This window comes from Rhodnius prolixus, unplaced genomic scaffold, assembly GCF_049639745.1.
Source record: "Rhodnius prolixus isolate KJV_2025 unplaced genomic scaffold, Rpr scaffold_1, whole genome shotgun sequence".
In the NCBI taxonomy this organism is placed as follows: domain Eukaryota; kingdom Metazoa; phylum Arthropoda; class Insecta; order Hemiptera; family Reduviidae; genus Rhodnius; species Rhodnius prolixus.
The window spans coordinates 4,465,122-4,491,845 of NW_027411581.1; the positions used below are offsets into that span (position 1 = coordinate 4,465,122).

Genomic DNA, 26,724 nt, shown 5'->3' on the forward strand with positions numbered 1-26,724 from the left:
TAACATTTAATTGTCTCGATTTTTATTTATTTTTTATGAAAAAGAAAAGTTACAACAAATATCAATAAAATCTGAAATTAAAATTAAATTTTCTTATATAAACAAATTATTGCATATCTTGTTAATTATTATAGAAAAGTCCCAATTATATATCTACATACATAGCCAGGGTACACGAATTATAATTAAAAAAGACAATTACATGAAATCTTAAGGAACTTTTATATACTTTTTGAAGTACACTGATCAAATAATATTTAAGTAAATTTTCTATATTAAAGATTTTGAATAAAATATCTACAATCTACAAAACGATGGAAAAACTTGTCTAAAAAATATGCTTAGATCTTGCTGTTTGTAATTTGTAAGAAAAGAATTTAGAAAAAAAAAAAATATTACCCCATTAAACCATTATTTAAAAAAAATTATTCATTCAATAAAATTGTGTAGAAGTAAAATATGTAAGTCTTCGAGCGAGTAGGCCTTTTTTCTTGAGCTGTTTAAGTGCACATTTGGCTGCAGTACATTTGGCTATCCTGTAATTACGTCCGATACCTTTAAAGGTACCTTTTCCAAATACTTCTACCGTTACTCGAACTCTTCTACCGTCGGCCAACTTTTCTGGTTTACTATAAATAAATAAATAAATTATTAAAAAAAAAAAAGAGAAGTAAACTAAATTATTTGGCAATCTTACTGAAATGAACAACTGATAGTCTATAAAATGAACCTTATCTAAACGAACTAATTTTTTAAAAACATTTAGACATCGTTATTACAAGTAATAACGTTGCTAAAAGATGAACTGATAAAATTCCATATTTTGAAACTCAAATAAATAAAACTGTTTAGGACAGTGATGGGGCGAACCTATGGCCCGCGCAAGCTTTTTCACTGACCACCACAATTGCTAGGCAACCATTTGTTTGTTTACGCGGGTTGATTTAGATTTTCTAATTGTGGTAGATAATTTATATTCTATCTGTATTTTTTTTTTCAATCACGCATTGACACAAAAGCAATTTAAATGCTATCTATAACCATTAGTTTGATCATTACAGTTCTAAAACGCAAATGACGACAAATACTTTTGTAATATTTGAAATAAAGCAAAAGTGTTTACAAAATATCAAATAAAATGTAATAATTTTACTCATATTTTGTTTGTTAAAAAAAATCGACAACCCAAAGCAAATAACCATATTTAGATTTTTCTTCACATAAAACACATTTTTGTAAGGTTTTGTTCAGTTATGTTTTGTAAAAAGAGACTTCCATAGCACTTGTTTGTTTCGTCCCGTTTTACCCAGTTAAGCCAACTGAATTTTAAAGATGTTTAGTTTTGAAAATATTCAGTTTGAAATTTTTAAACTTATCTCTTGTGGTGCAAATGGGCATTAGTGACCCAAGAGCTAGTACTTGGGGGGGGGGGGAATGAACAAAATTTGACCCATGTCTCAAAAAGGTTCGCCATCCCTGGTTTAGGAGATAATAGATGCCAAACTTTTCTCATGATTTGAAACAGGTTCTAAATTTATTTACAACTAACATTGCTTAACGTACGCAATGAAAGACAGCAAATAGGTATGTCTGGCGGTTAAATGTATCCCAGACCAAGACTCAGTTTTTAGGTCGTGGTGTTAAATACAACATACAAGAAGGGGGTTATCATCAAGGTATCCGCAAATGGCTTAGTACGGACGATCACAAAGGCATAAATATTGAAAATTTATATTAAAAAAAATTATTAAGAACATTAAAAAATTAAATGTATTGCTCTTTGGAACAATAATCACAAGAGTGCTTAAATCTATAGCAGAGCTAGCAATGAAATATGAATGCATTTAAAAGTTAAAGCCGAATTAGAATGAATGGAAGAAAATGATTTAGAGAAGGATTACGGTGATTTTAATTTCGGCTAAGCTATAAGGATGGCAGGAGCACAGAGTACTGATCCATCCATTAGCCTGTAGTTTATGTAAATAGTTGTACGAGATATACTCGTATAGTAGAGGGATGAATGTGTGAAGCGAATGTATTTATAAGTAAGAATGGAGAGTGAGTGATATATTAGTGATAAGCACCTAGACGATGCTGGTGGCTGTATGGCGGAAGCCAATGCCAAAAAAATTTTTTTTTTTTTTTACACTTACCTGAATTTAGCTGTTTCCGGTTCTAGTTCAAGTAATTCTCTTATTGGTGACTTTGGTACTTTAGTACTAAATTGCTCTAAAAAAAAAGATTCACAATGAACAATTTATTTTAAATTAAATACAAAAAATTAACATTGCAAAATCTTGACAAACCTATTTCCTTTTTCATCATTCGATAATAAATTCTCCAAACAATATCCAAAGACATACTACTATCTAAGAATATTGCACCAGCAACAGATTCAAATACATCACCCAATGCTTTTGGCACTTCAACATCTTCCGCTTCTTCACCAACTAAATAAAACTTTGAAAAAAATAAAATTAATTAATTATGGAAATTCTCTTTAATTTGGAATTTTGGTTTCATATTTAATCACCATTAATCTTAAATAGTTGTACATTTACACTGAAATGGCACGTTAGAGGAAAGCCAACATATCCAAACCCCCTTTTTTCCCCTTAATTTTAGAGGACCTTAAAACGGATACAACCGATTGAAACTAGAAATCGGAAATTCGACACGTTCGTAATTTTAAAAGTAAAAGAGAAATTAATCAGTACTCCACTTACTTCTTCACTTATCGCGTGGCTATTCTCTTCTTGTATTGTTACAAATCTTTGTACAACTTCACCTAATCCGGGTGAAAGATGTCGGAAATATTTATGGAAGCCATGTTTTACCGCTAGCGAAGCAAAAATGGTATTATTTACAAGAGCTGAACGTAAATCGGTCAGTGCACCAGGACTGTGGGCACGTTTATCCTCATAAAGATGTCGTGTAATTAAATAATCTGAAAATAAAATAACAATAAAATGATAATTAAATATATATCGATTAATAAACCTCTCTGATAATGAATTCTAAGAAAGTTATAGTGTAAAATTAAACTCCCGAAGAACAGCTGCTTATATAGGAATAAATTTCTGAATAATGCCTTTTTTATCTTGATGATATATCAAAGACCGAAACTGGTCAAAGATACAAACAACATACCACGTATAAAATCAATAAAAAGATAATTTGTGATTTAATCAAATAAGTTGCAAAAATGCTATCAAAATATTATTAAAATTATTATTACTAGTGAGATTTTGACAGAAAAAGAAAAGTGCATTTTCTCAAGAGGGGGTAAAAAGTAGTATTTTCTGACAATTTTTTCTACAATAGAGGAAAAACATCTGATGCTCAAATACTCTAGCTAGACTACTTTTTCTTATAAGTGACATATTGTTGATTTTTCAGCAAACTTGCGAGTTTTAAAGCAACAAACTTAATAATTTAAGATAATAATTCCGGAATAACTCCTCCGGAAATACTATACCAAAATTACTTTACAAGGAAGAAGTTTCATATTAAGTCTATGTGCGATTGATTATTCTACATAGTTTACAGGGTTTCAACTCGATTTTATAAGATAATCGAAGAAAATGAATAAAAATAAAATAAAAATTAATAGATTTAGCACGGGCAGAATACTACTTATTCGTAAGAGTCAAAGAAAATTTATATTTTTGAAATCAGCTAACAAAATGCTTTGATCCAATTCAGAACCACTTTAATTAAAACTGTCCCCGGTAGTACAGCTCAGATTATTTACTTTACCAACAAGGAGATGTGCAGCTGGTAGTGTGACAAAAAATAGACTAATACATAAAGAGGTTACATGTAATGCGGTAAATAATAAGTTTAATATGAGTGTAAGGTAGTCCTATATAAGTCTAGTGAGTTGCCAACATGGTTAAATGTGAGTTTAAGGTTGTCCTACATACATAAGTCTAGTTAGACCTCAACACGGTTAAATATGAGTGTAAGATAGTCCTATATAATCTAGTGTGTTGTCAACATGTTTAAATGTGACTGTAAAGTGGTCCTATAAAAGTCGAGTGAGTCACCAACATGGTTAAAAGTGAGTGTAGAAACTGCATCTATGTTTACAGAAACTGCCACTAGAGTTCTCCACCTTATGGAGTATAAAGTAAGGTTACAGCCTATTTATTGCCGGCTTACAAGTCTACAATGTGCCCATTTCTCTTTTATCTATTTCACGATTAAACACTACCAATTCTGAAGTTTTTTTGTTACTATTAACGATAATTGTGTAAAACATGAATTATTATCCCAAAAGAAATATTATTTATCGTATTTTTAAGGAGATTTTTTTTTCTTGCATAATTCGAAAGTTTATCAAATACCTATGGGAGAAATGTTGAAAAAAAAATTCTAAATTAATTATTTCATTGAAATTATTAAGGTTAAAGTATTGGCCAATCACAGTGTAGTACGGTTGGAGACTGTGGGCGGGTCACGCCCACCTCTAGTACAATCACGCCCACTTCTAGTGTAATCACGCCCCGTCCAATGAAAACCAGTTATCGCTGCAATGACATTTAAGCTTCAGTACGCCATTAGATCTGTTTTCAAGTGAATCTATTTGGAAAATTCATTGTAAATTACAAAAGACGTAAAAAAAAAAGCCTTTCTTTAAAATTGCATTTCCGGTGGACTGATTTTCCATCCTCTTGGAAGTTTGGTTAGAAATTTCATAATTAAATACTTGCAAGGTAGTAAAACCTTAAAATATCTAAAATGGAATTTTAGAAAACCTTATTTAACCCCTCCTAAATAAACAAAGTTGCTTAGGAATAGTTATAAATTTAATATTCCTACATGTAAATAAAGTTTAAACAAATTACCTTTATTCTGAACAAAGTAGCCCCATATCGCGCAAACCGATTTTCATGAATGAGGTGTCATCCGATTAGAAATTTAATGTAGGTGTGAAAGCAAAACCTTAAAATGTTAGATGGCAAAACCTAAATATCTCTCTTCTTATTGTTCCAATTTTAATGAATTCTATACCAAATAGTAGAGAAATGTTAGCTCTATAAATGATATAAATAGCAATGTTCTAGTGCTAATAGTTATTGAGATATAGGAGGTTAAATTTTAGTGGCTTTTAACTTCCTTCAAATTTCAAACCTAAATAACTCTCTTTCTATTGTTCAGATTTTATGAGTTCTTTATCGAATTGTAGAGAAATGTAAGCTCTATAAGTGATATAAATAGCAATGTTCTAGTGCTAATAGTTATTGAGATAAAGGAGGTTAAATTTTAGTGGCTTTTAACTTTCTTCAAATTGCAAACCTAAATATCTCTCTTTCTATTGTTCAGATTTTAATGAGTTCTTCATCGAATTGTAGAGAAATGTTTTCTCTATAACTGATATAAATAGCAATGTTCTAGTGCTAATAGTTATTGAGATATAGGAGGTTAAATTTTAGTGGCTTTTAACTTCCTTCAAATTTCAAACCTAAATATCTCTCTTTCTATTGTTCAGATTTTAATGAGTTCTTCATCGAATTGTAGAGAAATGTTTTCTCTATAACTGATATAAATAGCAATGTTCTAGTGCTAATAGTTATTGAGATATAGGAGGTTAAATTTTAGGGGTTTTGCAGATGTTTCAAATTTCAAACCTAAATATCTCTCTTCCTATTGTACCGATTTGAATGAATTCCTTAACGAATTGTAGAGAAAAGTTAGCTCTATAACTGGAATAAATAGCAATGTTTTAGTGATAGAATGGTAAAGTATGAATTGTTGAACAGTTAACAAACGGTGGCGTAAATCACATTTTGGTGGGAAGTGCGAGAAAAAAATAAAAAATGAATAAACAAACAAACAAAACAAAACATATAACTAATCTACATGTACATATAAAATAAGAACAAACCCAGGACGGCATCTCCAAGAAATTCTAGACGTTGGTAGCAATCAGTCAAACGATTTGGAGAGTATGAAGCATGAGTCATTGCCTGTAGTAAATATGATTTATCCTTGAAATTATACTTTAATTTCCTTTCTAAAGAATCAAATCCGGCCATCAGCCTCATGAGTTCACTTTCTGGATCTGGTAGATGTCTCAATAGTGGAGATTTTGGCGGTGCCAGTTCACCATATCTGATCTGATGGAACAGCATTAAAAAAAAAAAAAAAAAATGGAATTCAATGATGCGACAATTAAAATTTATGATGAAAATCAAGTAATCTTTGCAAGAATTTCATTCATTTTATCATTTATCAACGATTTTCTTTAATTAGAGAGAATACTTTCAAAATTTCACACGATCTACTTGAAATATTCAATTTCTTAATAAAGTCAACAAGTATTTCTGTGAACTTTGTTTTTTTTTTTGTTATGGAGGGATGAACCCTGTTTATGTTCCATCCACTAATATAATCAGCCAATATATCTTTTTCCTACTTCACTTGATGGTGTTACTTTCAAGTCAGCCAAGCTTATTTATTCTTCCATATTAATGAAATTAACTAGGCTATAGATAGGACTTCTTATTGTTCCGATTTTAATGAATTCTATACCAAATTGTAGAGAAATGTTAGCTCTATAACTATATAAATAGCAATGTTCCAGTGTTAATGGTTATTGAGATATAGAAGGTTAAATTTTGGATGTAAGTACTGGTACCACAATGCATATTAGCTTGGCAGGTCTCGCCTCTAACCACTCGGCTACTGTGGCGCCTATACACGTAGGCTATATCTACGCCTACATATCTATACGTTCTTACATATAAGTTAATGTAATTACAGCTAGGCTATATCTATGCCTGTACTTACATATAAGTTAATCTAATTACAGCTAAGCTATTAGCTAATCACTAGCCTTTAAATATGTTCATAATTTATGAATACTATCCATAATTATGATAGTTTATAATTCCTATTGAAATCAACCAAAGAACTTCTCAAGGTTGATCTAAAATAACATCTTTTGAAACCGGAAAAAGGTATATTGTTATAATCAGACACAGACAAAAATTTGAACATCATAAAAATCTCCGTTTAAAAGTTTTGCCCGCAAACAAATTTCTAACTTCACATGTTATTAACCGGTAACTCTAATTCGAAGGAAACATAAAACATAAGCTCTTTTGAGTTATTCCTTTTTTAGAATTTTTATTGATATCCATCTAAAATTTGCTCTCAAACCTACGTAAAACGCTTTTGGTATTTTATTCTCACCTGGACAAAATCATTTGGAATAGTACTTCCCACAGGACGAAACAATAAATCTTCTTCAGATAATTGTACTTCTGTTTTTGGTAGTACTTTAATACCCAGCCAAGACATAAAGATTAAAGCTCCTCTTGGGCCACATTCGATTAAATAAGCACCTATTTGGGTGAAATTTAGAAGTTCAATAAAAAAAATAATTAAATATTCTAAGGAGATTATAACATTTAAAGGAGGTTTACCAATTAAAGCTTCTACACAATCGGCGATACTTTTATCAGGTATTGAATGCTGAGTAACTAAATTATATGGCAGTGTTGCCAATGGTTCAGTATTAAGCAGTTCCTGTTCAGCATCACGTGGCACTAGATAGCATGGTGGTAACCAATTGTCGTGTGGCTCGAATTTACTAGCTATCATGCTCTCACCGAATACCTTTTTCTGGCCAAGTCTGTACAATTTCAAATTACTTACCTGGAAAAAAATTTAAAACACTTTACAAAATTAGTTATAACTTTAGTCAAACTATTTTCCGAAATTAACTTTTTTTAGTTTTCCTCTCAAAAATTATTTCGGCACGGATATTACCTCCCCAGTGGTTCTAATTTAATGCATAGCTGAAGTACACTTTGGAAGTGTAGGATACGTAAGAAAGTTTTCAAGACAATCAAGAAAGACTGGCAATGTCGGCCTTTTCCAGGTGTCTTTTTAATTGAGAAACTGATATGGGTTTTGAATAAATTTTAATTAGATCGTGTCTTTTCTTTAATTAACTGAGTAGAACGTAGCAAATAGTACAACTGCAAAGGACGCCAACGCAGTGAGCTAGTTATGTAGCCAGAAAAGAGTACAACCACCAAGAAGTACTACTGTTGAGCCACCAAAGAAGGCAAATTTTACATGCTAAAACGTTTGGAAAATAAAGAAAATTGAATTACAATCTAGAATAATGCAAGAAAACTGAAATAGGAGCTACACATATTTATGTGGAGAGCATTGTTACCAATGTTCATAGGAAATAGCGAAGTTCTTTTTCAATAACAAGGCCTTCTCGATTGCCCCACTTGGTTTCCTCAATATGAATGTAAAGTGTACGATGTGAAAAGAATTTGTAAAGTGTACGTCTATTAAGTAGTGAGCTAGAGCTCTTCTATAAGTTTCCTTAATCGGAATACATCACAACAATCTCTACAGTGTTTTCAAATTTGGATACCCAAATCCATCATCTTTTTTTTTTTTTGTTTTACACTGGAAATTTTAGCCCAAATTCAGGCATCTTGTAGTGGATTAGATTCGATGTTGGCACCGCTAAGTCAACCTAAACATCTAAATATTAGAATAATGTCTTACTCGTAATAGAAGATGTTCTATCTGGTTTGGAGGAATCACCTTATGGTAATTGCCTGGTAGCTTGATGAACTTTCTTTTGAGGAAATTAAGAAGTCACTCAACTAATCTTTTCGGGGCTGCGAAGAAATCTAAAATCTGCACGATTACGAAGCCTTCTTTTCTGTAGTGCACTGAAATTAAAAATATGAAAGAAGAGGGGACCGTGTACCTACCCTGCGAATGAACACTTAGTAAACATTCGAGATCTACAAACTATTCCTTCGGCCTAGAATTTTAACTTAGGAGGAGTACGTTTGACCGACTATATGTGCTTACTTGGTTCTGGTTTGTTGAAGAAACTGTTCTGGGTTCTCAATCTTAAGCGACAGATACTCGGTTAAAAGTATAAGTATAAAACCAATACATGTTCCAATGTTACAAAATACAACTCTCATAAGTGCCTGTTACTTCAGTTGACACTTTCAAACCCTTATTACTCTTCACGTAAGTCTTAGCATTTATACAGTAATTATTTTAGTTAAATTCCATCGTCAATTACAAATAAAAAAATATAAAGGTAAATTAAGAACAGCAATTTACCTGTTTAGACCTGAGGTGACTTAGCTTGCCTTCGTGTATGTTTTCATGTGTACAATATAGATATGTTGTAATAGCATATTTTAAAAACGAATCACCAATCGTTTCTAATCGTTCCAAATTAATGCCATCATTAGCGTTTGACATGGTCAACGCTTGTAACAATAAACTAGGACTTGGTCCTGGATGCCCTTCTAAATCTGGTTGACTGTCAAAGCTGAATGAAAATTGTTCATCGTCTAAAAAAAATGGAAACAATAAAAACATCTTTATAAAAAAAAAAATAAAAAAAAAGGCCGATATTAAATGCCTCAATTTTGTATCGTAATTACCAGAATCATAATCTTCATCATCAGCATATGGTACTATTAACGAATTTGTCAAACTATCTAAGTGATGGCTGTTTTCTTCAAGTAATTTTTTATCCATCTTATAATTTTCTATAGTTAAATTTAATTTCTTAGACTTTATTATAGATTTACTATCTTCCTGTTCAACATTGTCTTTACGCGTAACAATAAACGGGTCTTCATTTTTAATTAACATATTACTGTTGTTCATAATTTTATTTATATTTTTCTTTGTGCATTTATTAAATTCTTCTATTTCATTTTGTATCTGCTCCTGAAAGTGAATAACAAAGAAAGTTATTGAAATAGAATTTAGAAAATCTACTTATACGTTACAGGAATTTTCTTTCTTAAGGACTAGCCCCATTCTCCTTGGATCTTGGCGTTACTGCAGGTATCGTAGCCTAAGCTCAGATTCCCAAAAAGACAAACTTACGTTTAAAAGAATTTTTCCGAAATTGGAAATCCTAACCATTATTTATTTAACCGGTGCTCCAGCTGCCTCTAACAATCCATAGCTTTCATTTATAAGTGTTGGCCTTACAAAAAAATAATAGCCTAGAAATTAAATTTTTAAATATCAACAAAAATAGATGCCATAATGGAAAAAATTTGACCACTTCGTAGAATATTAAAGAAAAGAATTTGTTTACCCATAAATAGATTTATGAACTGTAAATTATAGGTGAATATAAGATGGTATTCTTCCTGACCAAACTTGTAAGGCTATCCTCTGTTAGGCAATGCAAGTGCTTTTCGTAATCTACGATGGCCCATCAAAAAAGCCTATGGCCATCCGATTGGCTTTATTGACGTAATAATGTAGTAAGTTTAGAAGATAAGCTGTAAACTTCTTTTCACCCACCTCTATCTTTGCCCCACCACTATTCCTACAACTTATCATGCAACCATTCCTTAAAGGCAATCATTTTTTAAATACCACGAAAGGGTTCGACGCAACAAGATCCCTTACAGGCTCCAAAACCGATAATGACAAGAAGTCCTACCACTTGTCTTGAGCGGACTCAAGATTTACCTGTTACCAACATGACCGCCTGGAGAAGATCCTGACCAATCGCTTTTCACAGGAATTCCCTACGGGATTTCTAGAAGCGAGATAATTTTACATTTCCTGCTCTATAATTAGGATACAAAAGTTCGTTCATTTGTAATTCAATTATTCAAATAATTATAACAATAATCGAACAAATTATCGATTAAATTACCTTCAATTCATCAATAACCTCATCGCATTCCCATGACCAATCTTCACCAATATACTCGTCTTTCGGAAAGAAAGAGTTCTGTACTAAATCATCTTCAATAGCTTCCGCTAAATAATCATTCTTGAAAGTAATTTTAAGACCAGAAGTACCACCGTCATGTGAGGAACTATTATCAGATTGATCAGAACTTACATCATATACTTCACTACTGCTATCTGATTCAACATCAGAATAATAATAATCATAGGTCAGATTACCATCTACTTCCCAACTTGTTGGTGATCCATATCTAACCTAGAATTAGAAGAATAAATATTCAATTTAATTCTAGCTCTCTTGAGAGTATAACATGTCTATGTAGTAAATAACGGCATAAATTTCAATTAATAAAAACCTATTTATAATTTTTTTTCAATATAAAAGAAATATGACTTCAGTGATTGCCTGCCGTAGGCCCTTTTTCCACTTTTCTGGTGCCTTCCTCGCGGTACCGCTTCTCAAGTGGAATACAAAAAAAAAACAGATGCTACTTTCAATTCCAAGAATTAAATTTTATCCGGAAATGAAAGTGGGCAAAACGTTCGTAATTGGCGCAGAAAGATTTTCTAAGAGATGAGAAAAAGTACCTTCTAAGGAAAAGTCCTCCTGGCCAGAGTACGAAGTCATACAGATGGTTTAATTAGAAAGAAGAAAGTGGTCAACTTAAACGGCTCTCTCCCTTACTACAGATCCAAACCTAATATTGGACGTATCTTTGGATATACAAGTCCTCTAATTTTCCAAAAATGAACGGCTTTACCGTACTTATCCTTATGGATAAGATCGGAAGGATTTCTGTGAGCTATAATGTAAAATGGAGGTCCATACACGACCAATTGGATGGTATTGTGTTTTTGGCTGGCCATCCTTTTACTAATTAGGTCTATAGCTGGATAATGTGGTTTAGACATATAGACTGCGTGTACGGGCGCACCACTAAGCCAATTTGTAAAGACTTACCATAGTTAAATTAGGTGGAAAATCTTTACTAAGCTCACTTTCCAACTGAGCCATTTCATTCGACCAAGTGCCAATTTCCATCCAATCCTCCTTATTTTTACTATCATTTTCTTCATCCTCAACTTCTTCCTCCCCATCATGATCATCATCATCACCATCTCTGTTCCCTTTCTGAACACTTTCTTCCGGAGAATCACTGTCTTTATTTTTAACTAGAGATACACTATTTGTTTCGTCGGCTTCATCTACAAGATTATCCTCTGGATTGCTTTGTGTGTTCGACTCGAAACCTTCATCGGTAGTACTGTCAAGAGCTGCAGCTTCTTTTTTATGATGATCTTCTTTGGATTTTTTTAAAACATCCGCAAGACTCCAGCCAAAATCCAAAGGAGGCCATTCAAAATCTGTAAGGTTAGATCATGGCTAACGTTAAAAAAAAAAAGTTACAACAATAAGTTGTTTATAATTTTAAAAAACTAAGAAAATATAGTGGTTACCTTCCGGTAAAGTAGTCAATCCTAAAGCAACTTCATTTGCCACGGTTATCCGTATTTCGTCGGCTAACAATAAAGCATTAACTCGATACAGAATACAGGGAAGACATACAGCCTGTCGCCAAAGAGACGCTGGCACAATGTGTACTAGACATAGTTCTGCTACTAAGATTTGTTTTTGTTCCAGATTCTCTCGTTTTGCTTTCTTTGTTTCTTCACTACTCGTAGGCAATGCTACGCCTTTCCTATTCACATATCTACGCCAAAATGGAAAACAACATTATTATGCAGCTGTATTATACAGTTTGAATAAATAAAAAGGGCATTCAAACGGTCAATCCGACTGGCATTCAACAAATAAACTTCAACAAAAATATAGCCAAAAATGAAAAAAAAAACAGCATTTTCCAAAAATAATATAAAACAGTCAACACACACATCATTTTGAAGTAAAAGCATTTAATTTTTACCGAGGTGTAAGAAAATTAAGTCTTGCTGAAGTATGGTCGACATCTAGTAATGGTTGAGTAAAATTCTGTATCTGGATTCCATATTTTTTCATATAATAATCCTCAAATGTGCTATAGTCGGTTCCAGGAAATGCAGATTTTGGATTTAAATGATTGCAAATTTCTGCTACATAGAAGTACTGAAACAATAATTGAGTATAATTATAAAAAAAACAAGTAAAAGGTAATATTTTCAAATTAAATTGAGCGGGGGAAAAGTTGAGCAAAAAAACATCTACCTGAGGTTGATCTTGATTTCTATACCAAGGCATAACCACAGCGTCATGGTAACGTGCAGCATCAAAAACAAAATTCTTTCTCTCTTTTTCGGACACATTATGAGGAATATCGTTCCTTCTACTGTATATCAGTTCCAGAAAATCCCAATCAACCACATTTTCAGCATTTTCATCTGCGAGTTTTTCATCTCAGAATTATAAATAACAATATTACCTGGTTAATGCAAATACATGAATGGAAAGTGAGTTGAAAAATTGGCCGTAGTTGGCAAAAAGGAGGAAACGCTAAAAACACTAAAGTCGTTATAAGTTAGGCCTAGTGAAAGGGCATCATACTTGGAAGAATGACTAATCCTTTTTCCCCACCAAATATAATTAGGTAATTGAAGGTTGATGAAATATATGAATAAATAGAAATAAATAAATTACTTTTTCTAGTAGGAACTATAAAAAATGAATTTTCTTCCGCTTCCGGATCAAAACTCATCAAGTATTTTTGTAGTCGCAACACTGATGTGAAAATAAAATTGAGAAACGCAGAAATAGTCTGAACATGCCGTTCTGTCAGGATTACATCCGTAGAACAAAGACGTAGACTAACTCGTACTTCTCCAGATCGAGTAAAGATGGGAAATGGACAGATCTGGAAGAAAAAGTAACTCTTAAGTATAAAGAATTTAAAAAAATATAAAATATATTTAAATATATATAAATAAATCTTACATTTTAAAATTATGTAAAAAAAAGGAATGCACACGATGTGCTTGCATTTACTGCAACGTAAATGTAAATGGCACTTACTTTGAATAATTAGTCATCGTTAATTTGACGAGCTTTTAGTAGCTAGCATACTTATTGTATTCCTCACTGGTTTCACGAACTTTCATCCGTAATTAGAGGTAGACTAATTAGTTTTGTGTAGAGAATTTGAATTCAATTATGTTTCTGTGTTACACTTGTTGACTGATTGAGGGAGGTTATGTGTAAATGAACAGAATAAATATTTTTGTGAAATAAAATTAATAAAACCTAATACTAAGTAGTTACTAGTAATAAGTATTTTCTACATTATGTGTATTAGGTAATGTTTTAAAATTTTAATGAATTTTAAATATTTTGTATTAGGGGGCGCGCAAATTCAGTTTTTTTTTTGCTAAAATGTAACCATCACTCAGTCAGCAAGTGTAAAGTGAGAAGGAACTAAGTTAAGTCGAATTTTCTTAGGCCAAACTGATTTAACTATTTCTTATGTTAGGTAAAAGTCCGAAACCGGACAGCGATACAATGGATCTAAAAAGGATACGATTGATAAAATTATCGATATTAATGAAAATCGAAACCATTTTTGAGAAAATTTAAAACGCATAGAAACCTTCACAATAAAGTGATGTTTCCATATTAACTATTGTACAATCTACACAACTGGCACTTTTAGAGGGCTGCTTATACAATGCTCTTGTGTAGAAAATGGGGAAAATGTTTCAAATACGAAAGTACATCCTCAGTAAAATGTGAAATTTAAAGAAAATTTTTGAGGATCTATTTTCAACATTTATCTTAATACTTCTTAAAATTATGAGTAAAAGTAAATTCTGATAATTCACCTTAGGAATTTGTTTCAAGGTAAGAATTCCAAAAGCTTGTGGTGCTAATTCTGGCGGATGCAATTTTCGTCCCCTAGTATTCTGTTCTTCTGGTAAGGGACAAGTTAATTCCATGTCAATGTTATAAAGTTTGCAAGCAACATTGGCAGTAGGTCGACAATCATTTAAACAGTTTGCTATCTGCAGAAGAGAAGTTATAATTAGCTAAATTTTTGGTATGATAGTAATAGATGAAAGGAATTAATTGTACCAAACGTGGAACTTTGTACGTATTTCTACTGACTAAAAAACCAAAACTAAAAATTCTAAAATCAAAAAACTTCTGATTTTTACACAAATATGTAATTCAAAACAGACCTGGCTTTATAAAATAAACTTAAAATTTTATTTAAAGCTTGAAGAGAACGAAATAGTACGTATAAATACGCTCTACTGAACTCTAAAGATTAACTATTTACAACATATTAGTAAAAACCAATCCTCGTAACTAATTTTGTTAGAAAAACGTTATTTTATTTATTTTTTAAAAATTAAACTTCCATAAATACTAAAAATAATTTCTAGTTACCCTTTTATAATAGTACTGTCTACTCTTAGTTGTTCCCGGGCGAGGCAATGAAGGATCCCAGGAGATAGGCGTTAGATCGTCTTCTTCAAATCCAGTATTAAACGCTTCCTTACCAATTGGTTCCAGATTATCATCTAGTTCGCCACGCACATGTAGTACCCTGCAAGTTTCTAAAGCTGCAATTCTTCTCGCTAACACTTTTGTAGGCATTGGGTGTCCCTGAGTAATAATGTTAATTGATCGAAATTATTTAAACTTTATAAAAATATAATGTAAAATATTTGTACTTTGTATCTTATTTTTATTTCATATTTAAATTTTTATTGGTTGTAGCTGAACGTTTTTTAATTTTTTGTTTTCTTTGAGATAATAGGAACAATGTCACATAATTTTCTTTTTGAACTTACTATAATATCTTCTTTTATTGGAGAATTAATTGGAAGTCTAACTAAAGTAAAATACATTTGTTCACCTAAATAAAGTATTTCTTTTGTTGTCCAAAGTGGTGTTAACCTTGTAAAAGTATCACTGGGTAATTTGGCACAATACCTGGAAGATATTAATAAAGTAATTACAATTTTTAATTTTTTGTAAGATTCTTTATTTTTTAATTTAATATTTTTTTTTCTGACTAGAGGAAGTAACAGAGAAATTTCTGCAGATTTTCAAATTTGAGAGAATTTTCCCGGAAACACTCTTCTTACAAGAAAAAGTATTATCTTCAAAAGGCTCAGATAGACAAAAATAATCCTAGCCTCTTAATATCTATGAGCAATTGCTAAAGAAAAATCACGAAGCAGTTCGTACATTTGTACTGGCTGCCTTCTGCATTAACGGAATATTTTGTGACTATGGGTTTCAGGTAAAATATATTTCTATCATAATTTTTCTTTGAATAATACTTTTGGCAGGATCGAAACTGAATATTCTTCAACAACAAAGCGACTGGGGAGCTGCAAGCCTTAGAGCTGCGAGAATATTAACTTATCTAACTGAAAAGTGTATATTTCTGAGGAACCAGCAGAATCACACGGATTTCACCATCTTATATATGTGCGTATTGGTATCTTGGCTATGTATTTCTTAATAAGAAGTTATTGGTCTCTTCCCTGGACATTGCAATGAATCACCTTTGTTAAGAGCCTTTCGATAGTTTAATAATCGCAAATGTCTGGAATCACGATCATCATCCAATGGCGCTACAACTCATTGCTGAGTCTTGGCCTCCTCAACCAGTTTCCGCCAGTCAGTCCTACTCTTTGCTGCCGCTCTCCAGTTGGCGATATTCAACAACGGCCTAGCAACACCGTCCGCCCAGCGCAGCTTCGGCCTCCCAACTCTCCTAACTCCATAGAGGTAATCATCCGTCACCTTCTTTGGGATGTCCTCGTCCCTCATTCTAACCAAATGACCAGCCCACTGAAGTCTAGCCAATTTCATGAATTTAACCACATCTAGCCAATTTCATGAATTTAACCACATCTATTTTTTAAACATTATATACATCTGATTCGTCCGAGACCTCCGTTCCAGTCCCACGCGTATTGGGCCGAAAATTCGCCGCAGTATTTCAAATGTCTGGAAGGAAAAGATAATTCACAGATGTCTATGATTTTTTTCATAAAAAATCTTCTGATTTTCCTATATTAGGCGCTAGATTATTGAAGCCTTATATCTAATTATCGTACAGGGTTTGCAGACTGCTATTGTGGTCACTAGTCGAGAACGCTCAGATGTCTGAGCGAAGTGATAGATGCTAGACCGTAAGAATGAAATGTTTTTGCCAAACATGCACTCACAGAATTCATTCGCTCAAAACTTTCAACGTGATTTTATTAGCAAGGGAAGCTTCAAACTTATATTTTCGGTAAAAGAGCTCAATTTCTAAGTTTCCTCTTTCAGCCAAAAAAATATCGTATCTATTTCATCGAAAACATAATTTATAGAAATCAAAACAGAAAATAATATTAGCATTTCTTAACCTAAACCAACCTGTTGACAAGTGCAATTGCAGTTCCCATAGAAACTTTAGGATCTGTTTCACCTGGTAAAGGTTTATATTCTGGAACGTACAAATCATAATTATCGGCAGATTTTTCTTCTTCAGACGTTGGTTCATCGTTTGTGCTTCGATCAAGAAGTATCTGAAGAATAAAAAGGGAGATAGTAAAAAAAAAAACGGTTTAAAGTATATTTGAGAAAACTTAATGGTTTGCAGAAGCCCAGGAAAGAGATAAGCCCTATTCTTCTTCCTCCAAATCTGTTTCCAAGGCTGGAAATGGTAATGTCTGTCTCAAATAAATGGGAAGTTCCCTTTTTCTCCCCTCAAGTGAACTATATTTTTATTTTGAGGTAGTAGGTTGTAATAATATTCAAGTAAAAGTCTTAAGCATACATTTTTAAGTTTTTTAAAAGAATAAAATAACGATAACAAGTGAATTACCTTTTCCGTACTCATGTACCTGCCGTACACGTCAATAAAATCATCCAAATTTATTGATTCTACAAGTGATATATAATAAGAAATTTGTTGCCTTGCTCTACCTTTACTATGGGCAAAACTTTTATAATCGATTACTGGATCATATCGTACAATTAAATTACAACGTGGTAATTCAATTCCATCTTCAAGTACAGAAGTTGCTACAACTAAATTGCATTCACGCATTCTAAACCTAGAAAAAATTAAAAAAAGAATCAACCAATTTAATTTTTATTGTAATTATAATTTATAAGGTATTTAAAAGTAAAATAAATATATAAGCATACTAAGAAAAATACCTTTTCAGTACATCTTCTTGTTTTCTATGTTCAATTTCCGCTTCCCGTGGATCTAAATGGGGATTAGCCATTTTACCGACTGTATATTGTGTAGTGATATTTGCGAAATCCGGATCATTTTTATATAAATCCTACATAAAAATAAAAAATAACAAATAGCACAACTATATGTTTAATAAACACCATAATGAGAATAATAGTTGAATAAATATATCTGGGGTCCATTTTGGTTAATAAAGTGGAAGAAAAAGTAAAACGGTGAGTTCCGCTTTTGGAAATGTTGCTGCCATTATAACACGATTAATCGAGGAGAGTTATCGAGCAGAAATTGTGCAGTAGGTTTGATGGATCTAGTGGTCTGAAATGGAGTTTGGTTTACCGAATCCTGAGCAAAGGGAGATCTGTGGCTCTATAGGCAAGAACCACAAACTCCAAGGATCTGTAACATGGACATTTTATTCAAAGCACACTTGCGGGAACCTTTTTTTTTTTAAAAGCACTTTTAGGAACGATGGTGGTTAGGCTTTCTTTTAAAGCACCATATTGGTATTAGGTACTTATTATATAATAATTAATATGATGCATGTTACGCCGATTTAAGACGAACTATCAGACTAGATGCATAGAAGGAGTAGAAGTCGTACTCTTCAGTTAACATTTTTCAAACAAATGATAAATTTAGAGACAATATTAAATCACGATGCTCAAGGTTATAATGTTCATCAAATTTTAAACTTCCAAATCATTTTTAATCAATACTAATATTTATTATAGTTTGTAAAACCATAAATTACGCAGTAATCATCCTGTACCATTCTTCCTCAGTACTGCCCTAAAAAGAATTTTTGTATAAAAGGGTTTAAATTAAAAGTTTATAGATTATGTGAGTGTAATGTAATTAAGAGAAAAACGTACGAATAATTTCAGAAAATTGAAAAATTCATTCGTAAATGATAAGACGGAAGAGGAATTTTTTTGGGAAACTCTACCCTTTCTATCTCTAAAATTGCCCTTTATAGAATTTTCCAGCAAAAATGTTTCAAGTAATAAACGTAAGGAATGAATGTACCGGGTTTTTAAATCAAAAAGTGAGAAAAAAAACTTTTTATCAAAGTAGTACTTCAGTTGAGCGATTTCCATAGTTAAGTCATTGTAAAGTTAAGCAGTAAAGTTTTTGTGCTTCCTGCAATTTTTCGATAGCACGACCTGGAGATCTTCCAAGTCCACGCCCTAAACCATCCCAACTAAAGAAATTATTATTACTTTAATATACGACGCTCGGTGACGCCTCCACTTTAACCTAGAACCTAGACTTCCTGAATTCAGTTTGCTCTTACGTTAATCTTTTCCCTGAAACATTCTTATTTTGAATGTTACTTGCTGTTCATTCTTTTTGGTGACTGATTCATAATTCCAATAGGATGAAGAAATAATTGCCATTTCAGTCGAGTAAAATTTATTTTGCCGAGCTTTCGACCTAGTCCCTAGGTCGAAAGCTCGGCAAAATAAATTTTTTCTCGACTGAAATGGCAATTATTTCTTCATCCTATTTGAATGTTACTTTATTTAACGTCCACTCTTACTATACAAATAAGATACTTAGTTTCTCAAGTCATTGTTGCCCAAGTCCTGCAGTTTTTTCCCCCAGAATTGAGCTGCATGAACTCACTGGGCACGAACCCACTTTCTAAGTCAAGAGCACTAACCCTAATATCAAACAATTACCTAAACTTTCACTTCCTTCCTCAACTTACAATGATTATTGTTAATGCACTTCAAGAAACTTACATGAAAAAGATGATACAATATTTTAGCTGTAAACCTATGCTGGACAAAAATAATTCCACAAAGATGGTCTGCATCTTCGCCGGTCTGATGTTTCAAAGTTCTAGAACTGGTACTACCAGTTCCTCTACGATATTTCCAACCTCGTCCTCTACCTTTCCAACGTGGATGATGGTTGTTATTTTTGGTAAAAGTTGTCAAATAGTTTGTGTTATTCAATGAATTATTAGTTACTATTGAATCTTTCTCCATAATCATTGTTTCTGTTATTGATTTTCCATTCTCATCAGTATCCTGATTTTCTACTGTATTTTCAATTGGACTATCATTTTCTTCCTGATTGGAATTACTATCTTGTAAACGATCTTCACCAGAGTTGCTATCGGAACAATGATTTAGTTCATCATTTGTTTCTAAACTATCACTATTTAAACATTTATTTTCAGTACTTTCAATTATTGCATTTGTATTTTTATTGCCTTCGAAAGATGTGCCACTGCAATCTAGTTTACCACATATAAAACAAGTAATCGTTTGTGATTTAATAAAATTTTCTTCCTCCTTAACGATCGATTTTCTATATCTCTTATACGATTGGTGGTGATGGTATGAGGTTTTAGTTTTAACAGTTTCTATTTGCTTTTCTTCTACAGTCTTTTCATATTCCACAATTAATAGTTCTTCATTATTCTCGTTAAGGTAGTCGTCATTATTAACATTTTTCTCGTTATTATCTAATGAATAATTAGTAATCCTAGTGATATTACTTTCTTTATTATTTTTTGGTGTATCTGTAATGTAAGGTATCCTTTGATGAGATTCATTCTGAGTTACTATATCTCCATCGTCTATTATTATAGTTTTATTATTTGTATTTAATGATTTTCTAGGTTTAAATTGGCGTACTATTTCTATTAAACGGAGTACTTTTGGTGTAGAATATTTCAAAATTTTCTCAGTTTCACTTAAACCTTGAAAAGCGTTATCACAGATTGCTCTAAAACAAAGATAAAATAAAGTATATATTAAGCTTATAGAAAAATATCTGAAATTGAATATCCAAATATTTAATACACAACTAAAAACTATATCCCAGCGGAAGAAGAATTATTGCCAATTTCATTTCATAAATTTATATTGATTTTTTACCCAAGCTTTCGGGGCATCATCAGAGCATGTACTTATTAACAGTGAAAATATTTTTTTACATTTCTACATCAAAGATTGGTGTCTTCTGTTCTGACTGCTAAGGTAATTCCTAAATACTAATACCTAAACAGTAGTAATCCTGCAGGGGACAGCTGTTGCATGCAGCTTCCAGGGTGTTGCAATCCCACGGTTCCCTAGCACAGTGTTCCATGCACTTTCACTGTACAACAGGGACACAATACACTCTCACTACACACCCAAGGGCTACTACATTCCCTTGGAGATAGCTTCGGCAAAGGGAGTAAACCATATAAATCCAAGGTCCTTCTTTGTATCGGAGATAGGGCGTAGGGGCCGGCAACCCCACCCTGCTTCAATCTTAATACGTCTCGAAACTTCAACTGGAAAATTAAGGAAGCTAAGGGCCCTACAGGGGCTGTGTAGCCAAAAAAGAAAAGAACAGTACTAAACAGTAATCCCTAAGCAGTGCTACCTAGGTCAGACAAATGACTAACCAATATCTGATGTTTAAAATGTACAAAATATTATAATTGTCAATAAGCATATAAGCCCTGAAAATAACTAAGTCCCTAGATCGAAAGCTTGGCAAAATATAAATACAAAATCATTATGACTGAAATAGGGAATAATATTTCTTCTACGATTTTTTGTTGTTTTGTTTACAAAATATTAACTTTTACTTTTTTAAAATATACAAGAAACCTACCGAATCTTCAAAAGTGTTGTAGAAATAAGGCATAGAAGAAGAAAATGTCTTTCATATGGTGTTTTAACTTTTAATTTTTCTATTTGAACTAAAAGGACTAGAGCTGCTTTGTCCGCACACCAAGGTCCTGGAAAATAAAAAGAGTCAAAAATAATTAGTTACTTTTATAAAATACTGGAACACTATTATTTATTAATTTTTGCATTGTTTGGATTTCCTAAGTGGGAGATCCTTGGTTGGAATCCCACGTGTAGATACTTTTTATTTGTAAAACATGTTATTAGTATGGTATGTTCACATTGTACCGCTCCACTTTTAATTAAATTGCAGAAAAAAAAAAAAACAGAAAAATAAAAATGAATTAAGAAACTGTTAATTATTTTTAGGTTTATTGACATCCATAAATTTCATTTATCATCATTATCTTAAACCTCTTGTGCCACCTAGAGCAGTGTGAGAAAAATAAAAACTACTTAATTTTTGGGGGTAAACCTTTTTTATTTTTCAACATAGTCTCCTTTTAGGCTTATACACTTCGTCCAACGCTGCTCTAGTTTGTTGATCCCTTCCGAATAATAGGATTTGTCCAAGTCTGAAAAATAGCCATTCGTTTCTGCAATCACCTCCTCGTTTGAATAAAATCTTCTTCCCGCCAGCCATTTCTTCATATTGGGGGACAAATAGTAGTCCGAGGGAGCCAAGTCTGGAGAATAGGGGGGATGTGAAACGAGTTGGAACCCTATTTCCATTAATTTTGCGACCACAACTGCTGAGGTGTGAGCTGGTGCGTTGTCGTGATGGAAAAGGACTTTATTGTGGGCCAATCGTGGGCGTTTTTCTTGCAGCTCGGTTTTCAAACGGTCCAATAACGATGAATAATATGCACCTGTAATAGTTTTACCCTTTTCCAGATAGTCGATGAGGATTATTCCTTGCGAATCCCAAAAGACAGTCGCCATAATCTTTCCGACCGAAGGAACGGTCTTCGCCTTTTTTGGCGCAGATTCCCCCCTTGATAACCCATTGTTTAGATTGTTCTTTGGTCTCAGGAGTGTAGTGATGTATCCATGTTTCATCCACAGTGACGAAACGACGCTTAAAGTCCTGCGGATTCTTCTGGAACAGCTGCAAACCGTCCTTGCAACACTTCACACGATTTCGTTTTTGGTCAAGCGTGAGCAATCGCGGCACCCATCTTGCGGATAGCTTTGTCATGTCCAAATGTTGAATGCAAAATATTATGTACCCGTTCATTCGAGATGCCCACAGCACTAGCAATCTCACGCACCTTCACTCTTCTGACATCCATCACCATATCATGGATTTTATCAATGATTTCTGGAGTAGTAACCTCAACAGGGCGTCCAGAATGTTCAGCGTCACTTGTGCCCATATGGCCACTCCGAAAATTTTGAAACCACTTATAAACTGTTCTAATCGAAGGTGCAGAGTCACCATAATGTTTATCAAGTTTCTCTTTAGTCTCCTGAGGCGTTTTGCCTTTCATAAAGTAGTGTTTAATCAACACACGAAATTCTTTTTCAACCATTTTTTTGAAAATCACTCGACTTCCTCGATTCAAACGAATGCCAAACACAAAGAAATAGACCGATCTGGCTGAAACTTGGTGTGTGTTCTTCCAAGAGATGCTACTAACTAAACATATCCTCGATACGCGCCAGTAGTGCTACCTCTCTGACTTTGCACGGACTTTTCAAACGACCCTCGTACTTAGCCCGATCAGGAAGTTATCCCTAAGATGACCGGACGCACCAATTTCAAAACTAGGATAACCTCTAGTCACATACTGTATGTGCCCGTAATGATTTTTGGGTGTATGTGCTTTGTGACACCCTATTACTCGTCTCATACGACGAAAATAGAATATACTGTGGATTTATTCTGCACACTATCCACCAAGAGACTTTTTTTCTTTTTTTTGGTAACTCACAGTTGTGGGTATCTATTGGATGTTCAAAGCACTATTAATATAAAATTATAAAAATTTAAGATAATAAAATTGCCATACCCATTGTGTGCAATACATCTAAGAAGTCGGTAATAACAGAAAATGGATCTTTTTTCGGATCAGGAACATCTTTCAATTCATCAGTAAAAGTGTCATCATAGATTTCAGAAGGATCATATCTATGATCATTTAAAAAATTTGATATACATATGATTTCCATTTCTATTGTTTCAGATAGACTACATTGTTCAGGACAGCCACATTCTACTATAACCTCCTTAGGATGTGCGTTATATCTGTGAAATCAATAAAATTAGCATTTTAAGGAGAAAAAAATAAAGGATTAATCTTCTTTTAAGATTCTCAAATGAAATCTTTTGATACATTACTTCCAAAAAAGTTAAAAGCAGTTGACTGAATAGGATATAGTATGTTTAGATTCGTTTAACATTAAGTCATATCTGATTTGTAAGGTTGGGTTTGAAGTCCAACGAATTTTGAGTTTTAATATAATTTATCCTCCCGTTTACTGCACTATGAATACAAGAAACAATCATAAAAATACCTTAATGTAGATACAATATCACTAGCTGTTTCCACCTGGCTAAGAAGATCAACTTCCAGTTGTTTGACTTCCGCTTCAACACAACCCGGTTCAACGTCAGAATTTAAAAATAATGGTGTAGTTAATCCTAAAATTCTTGGCTTTTCCAATTTATATTCTTTTAAACTAATAATGATCTGCAAAAAAATAAAAAATTATAAAGTTGCCATGTGAATCTAAAGGAAAATAAATTATACAATTTAATAATCGAATTTGTTATTAAATTTACCTTTCGTAATGGATGATTTTTTATAGAATTGTGACAATCTTCAATGATGACAAGATTGATCCTGCACCAATCCAATAAATGTTGTTCAATCCATTGTGCACAAACATTGTAAGTGGCAGCAATGACCTTGGCAAACGAATTCTTTAATTAATTTCTCCCTTTATCATAATCAAAGCATGAAATCTTCTAAGCTGATCTTGGATGCAAAAGAAACATATTGACCTGCTCATTGAGGAGTTAGCCTAGAAAGAAACTCTGACCAAGGAGTTTTTTTTTAAAGATATTGGAAAGAGAATATTCATAACAATTAAAGGGAAATTATTTGGTATCATAAAAAAATTAATTTTGTGTGACCATTTTGGCTTCCGCACTATCTTCCAAGATCTCTGATGCTACACACTTCTTGCATTATTCTCATAATTAATTCTTGAACAAGTCTGTGTAATAATGGCTATCTGCCTTAGTACAGGCCACAAAAAAAAAAAAAAAAAAAGTCTGTACCTCGGCACGACTCAGAACAACAAACTGGCCATGCTCTACCTACTTAAGGGTAAAGTGTAGCAAGAAAAATGATATCAAGGGTAATTTTCCCAATAATCGTCGCGATAAGAAGGTGATTAAAAAAAACAAAAACAAACTCCTCCTCAAAAGGGTCATTAGACCCTTTCATTGGTACACTAAGCTTGTTTTGTTACCTGTAGCTATAATATCAAGGAACTCCAGACAACTCAGAACAAATCTTTCAGACTTAAAACTAACACTTTACGATATTCTAAAAATCGACTACCCCTACCATTTCCAGTACTTCCAAAACTGTCAGCTGAAAGTGATCATTCTGTAGAGAAATAGTAACTTAAGACTTTTCCATTCCCTGCCACTACAGACTTTAAAATCCTTCACTACTTTTCTTTTCTTATAATACATTTCAAACTTGCCAAGTATTTGGAACTTTTTATTATTAAAATAATAAATCTACCATAATGAGAAAATATTGGTACTTTACCTCAACATTTTCAAAGTTAACTTTGTCTGCAGCGTCATAATATTCACCTACTGTGAGATCTGTTAGGTGTTTGACAATTTGCCAGTAATAGTGTACAGAAGAGTGGTTTCCAATGTATAAAGATCGTTTTCCGCCTCTCTTCCATGATCTAAACAGTCAATAAAAAAAAAAAAAAATTATTATTAAAACTGTCCGGTAGGACAGTTATATAAAAGTTGATCGTCAAAAACTGCACGAAAAAGCGTAACGTTGATAACGTTAGGATTGCTCCTCTATAGTTCATAATTCTGTGATAGGAAGTGTGGTTTGTAATTAAAGACTAATATCGCTTACAATTACAGATAATTTTATCATCAAACAATAATTTTTTAAAAACTTACAGGCGAACTGAATTAGAAAGCTCTTGGAGTAATTTCAAAGCAATAAATGTTTTATTTGCACCATGGTTTAGGCATACTATGATATTTTTATCTTTAGCAGCATCCAGTAGCTCAAGCTAACAAAAAATGAAAAATAAAATAAAAATTGGACCAACAGTAGTCACAAAGTATATTACTTACAAGTATCAGAAAAATAAATCATTTAATTACCTGGTATTCTCTAGGTGTAAAAGACTTAGTATGGATATTTTCAGTAAAAAAACATGCCATTGACACTTAAAATAACAACGTAGAAGAGCCAATCATTTAATATTTTAAAATTTACTAAAGAGAAAAGAACGAATACCTTACAATTAATTAGAAAATATGTCCTTAAACCACCTTAGTCGGTAAGAAAACTTTTAACTTACAAAATAACAACGCTCAACTATTTATTAATTAACAAAAAAAAATTATCTTTTATAAAAATTAATAAAGTGAAAAGGCACGGTTCACAACTAAAACCACTCGAAGCCAAAACAATCAAGACAAGGTAAACACAGATAAAACCTCTTAACTCCACCAACGGAAATACAAGAATCGATTGTTCAACATCGATGTTTAAATCGTTTTTAGTCGTACTCTTTTTTAACTTCGGGTGAGGCACCTGGTGGAAATAAGTTTTATACTACAATCGTGGTTTTTAAATATGGATGTAACACTATCATTTCTTTTTTATTTAAATATCTTTATTAATTTTTTCCTTACCGGAATAAGCAGAGAAGAAATTAGATGAAATAAGCTATTTAAGAGAGGTAAAAAGAAATGTCACAATTTAGTGATCTCAGCAATATTTAATGCTGATTGTGTACTTTCATAGAGCGGTTTAACTTTACAAGGTTTCGACACAATAAAGCCTTGTTCTCACGATGTTCTTGATTTTAAGTTGGTCATACCTTGCGCCGTGGGAACGTATAGAGTCTCATTATTCGAGATGATGTATCAAAAGTTG

At 32.6% G+C, this 26,724-nt stretch overlaps 1 protein-coding gene and 1 long non-coding RNA gene across 3 annotated transcripts; one reads left to right on the top strand and one right to left on the bottom strand.

Moving 5' to 3' along the window:
• Positions 1-26,274, bottom strand: Dcr-1 (Endoribonuclease Dcr-1). 2 transcript variants are annotated; one of them, XM_074125142.1, is made up of 30 exons: positions 26,144-26,273; positions 25,944-26,057; positions 25,734-25,849; positions 25,354-25,501; positions 24,351-24,476; positions 24,083-24,258; positions 23,578-23,813; positions 21,549-21,675; positions 19,676-20,669; positions 17,888-18,018; positions 17,550-17,781; positions 17,099-17,250; positions 15,514-15,655; positions 15,107-15,325; positions 14,539-14,718; positions 13,364-13,577; positions 12,935-13,107; positions 12,657-12,835; positions 12,190-12,443; positions 11,693-12,096; positions 10,694-10,987; positions 9,450-9,741; positions 9,121-9,356; positions 7,434-7,665; positions 7,201-7,352; positions 5,891-6,122; positions 2,727-2,947; positions 2,307-2,460; positions 2,154-2,229; positions 1-629 (listed from the first exon to the last, which is right to left on the bottom strand). In XM_074125142.1, the coding sequence occupies exons 2-30, from the start codon at positions 26,001-26,003 to the stop codon at positions 434-436; spliced, it is 6,348 nt and encodes a 2,115-aa protein (XP_073981243.1). In that variant the 5' UTR covers positions 26,004-26,057; positions 26,144-26,273; the 3' UTR covers positions 1-433. The 2 variants fall into 2 exon arrangements, with proteins under 2 accessions (XP_073981243.1, XP_073981237.1); XM_074125136.1 differs by having other exon boundaries at positions 25,944-26,274.
• On the top strand, positions 14,308-24,085 carry LOC141452834 (uncharacterized). Its single transcript, XR_012457652.1, has 3 exons — positions 14,308-14,557; positions 15,742-15,968; positions 23,752-24,085. It is a non-coding gene; the product is annotated as an uncharacterized lncRNA (long non-coding RNA).
• Positions 26,275-26,724: the final 450 nt, after the last annotated feature.

Excerpts from the sequence above, each read along its gene's own strand:
- Dcr-1 (XM_074125136.1), bottom strand. The coding sequence starts at position 26,003 with ATGGCATGTTTTTTTACTGAAAATATCCATACTAAGTCTTTTACACCT. Across the intron at positions 24,477-25,353 it reads TTAACTTTGAAAATGTTGAG|GTCATTGCTGCCACTTACAA; the intron begins GTAAAGTACCAA and ends TCGTTTGCCAAG. Across the intron at positions 10,988-11,692 it reads TTCCACCTAATTTAACTATG|GTTAGATATGGATCACCAAC; the intron begins GTAAGTCTTTAC and ends TTCTAATTCTAG.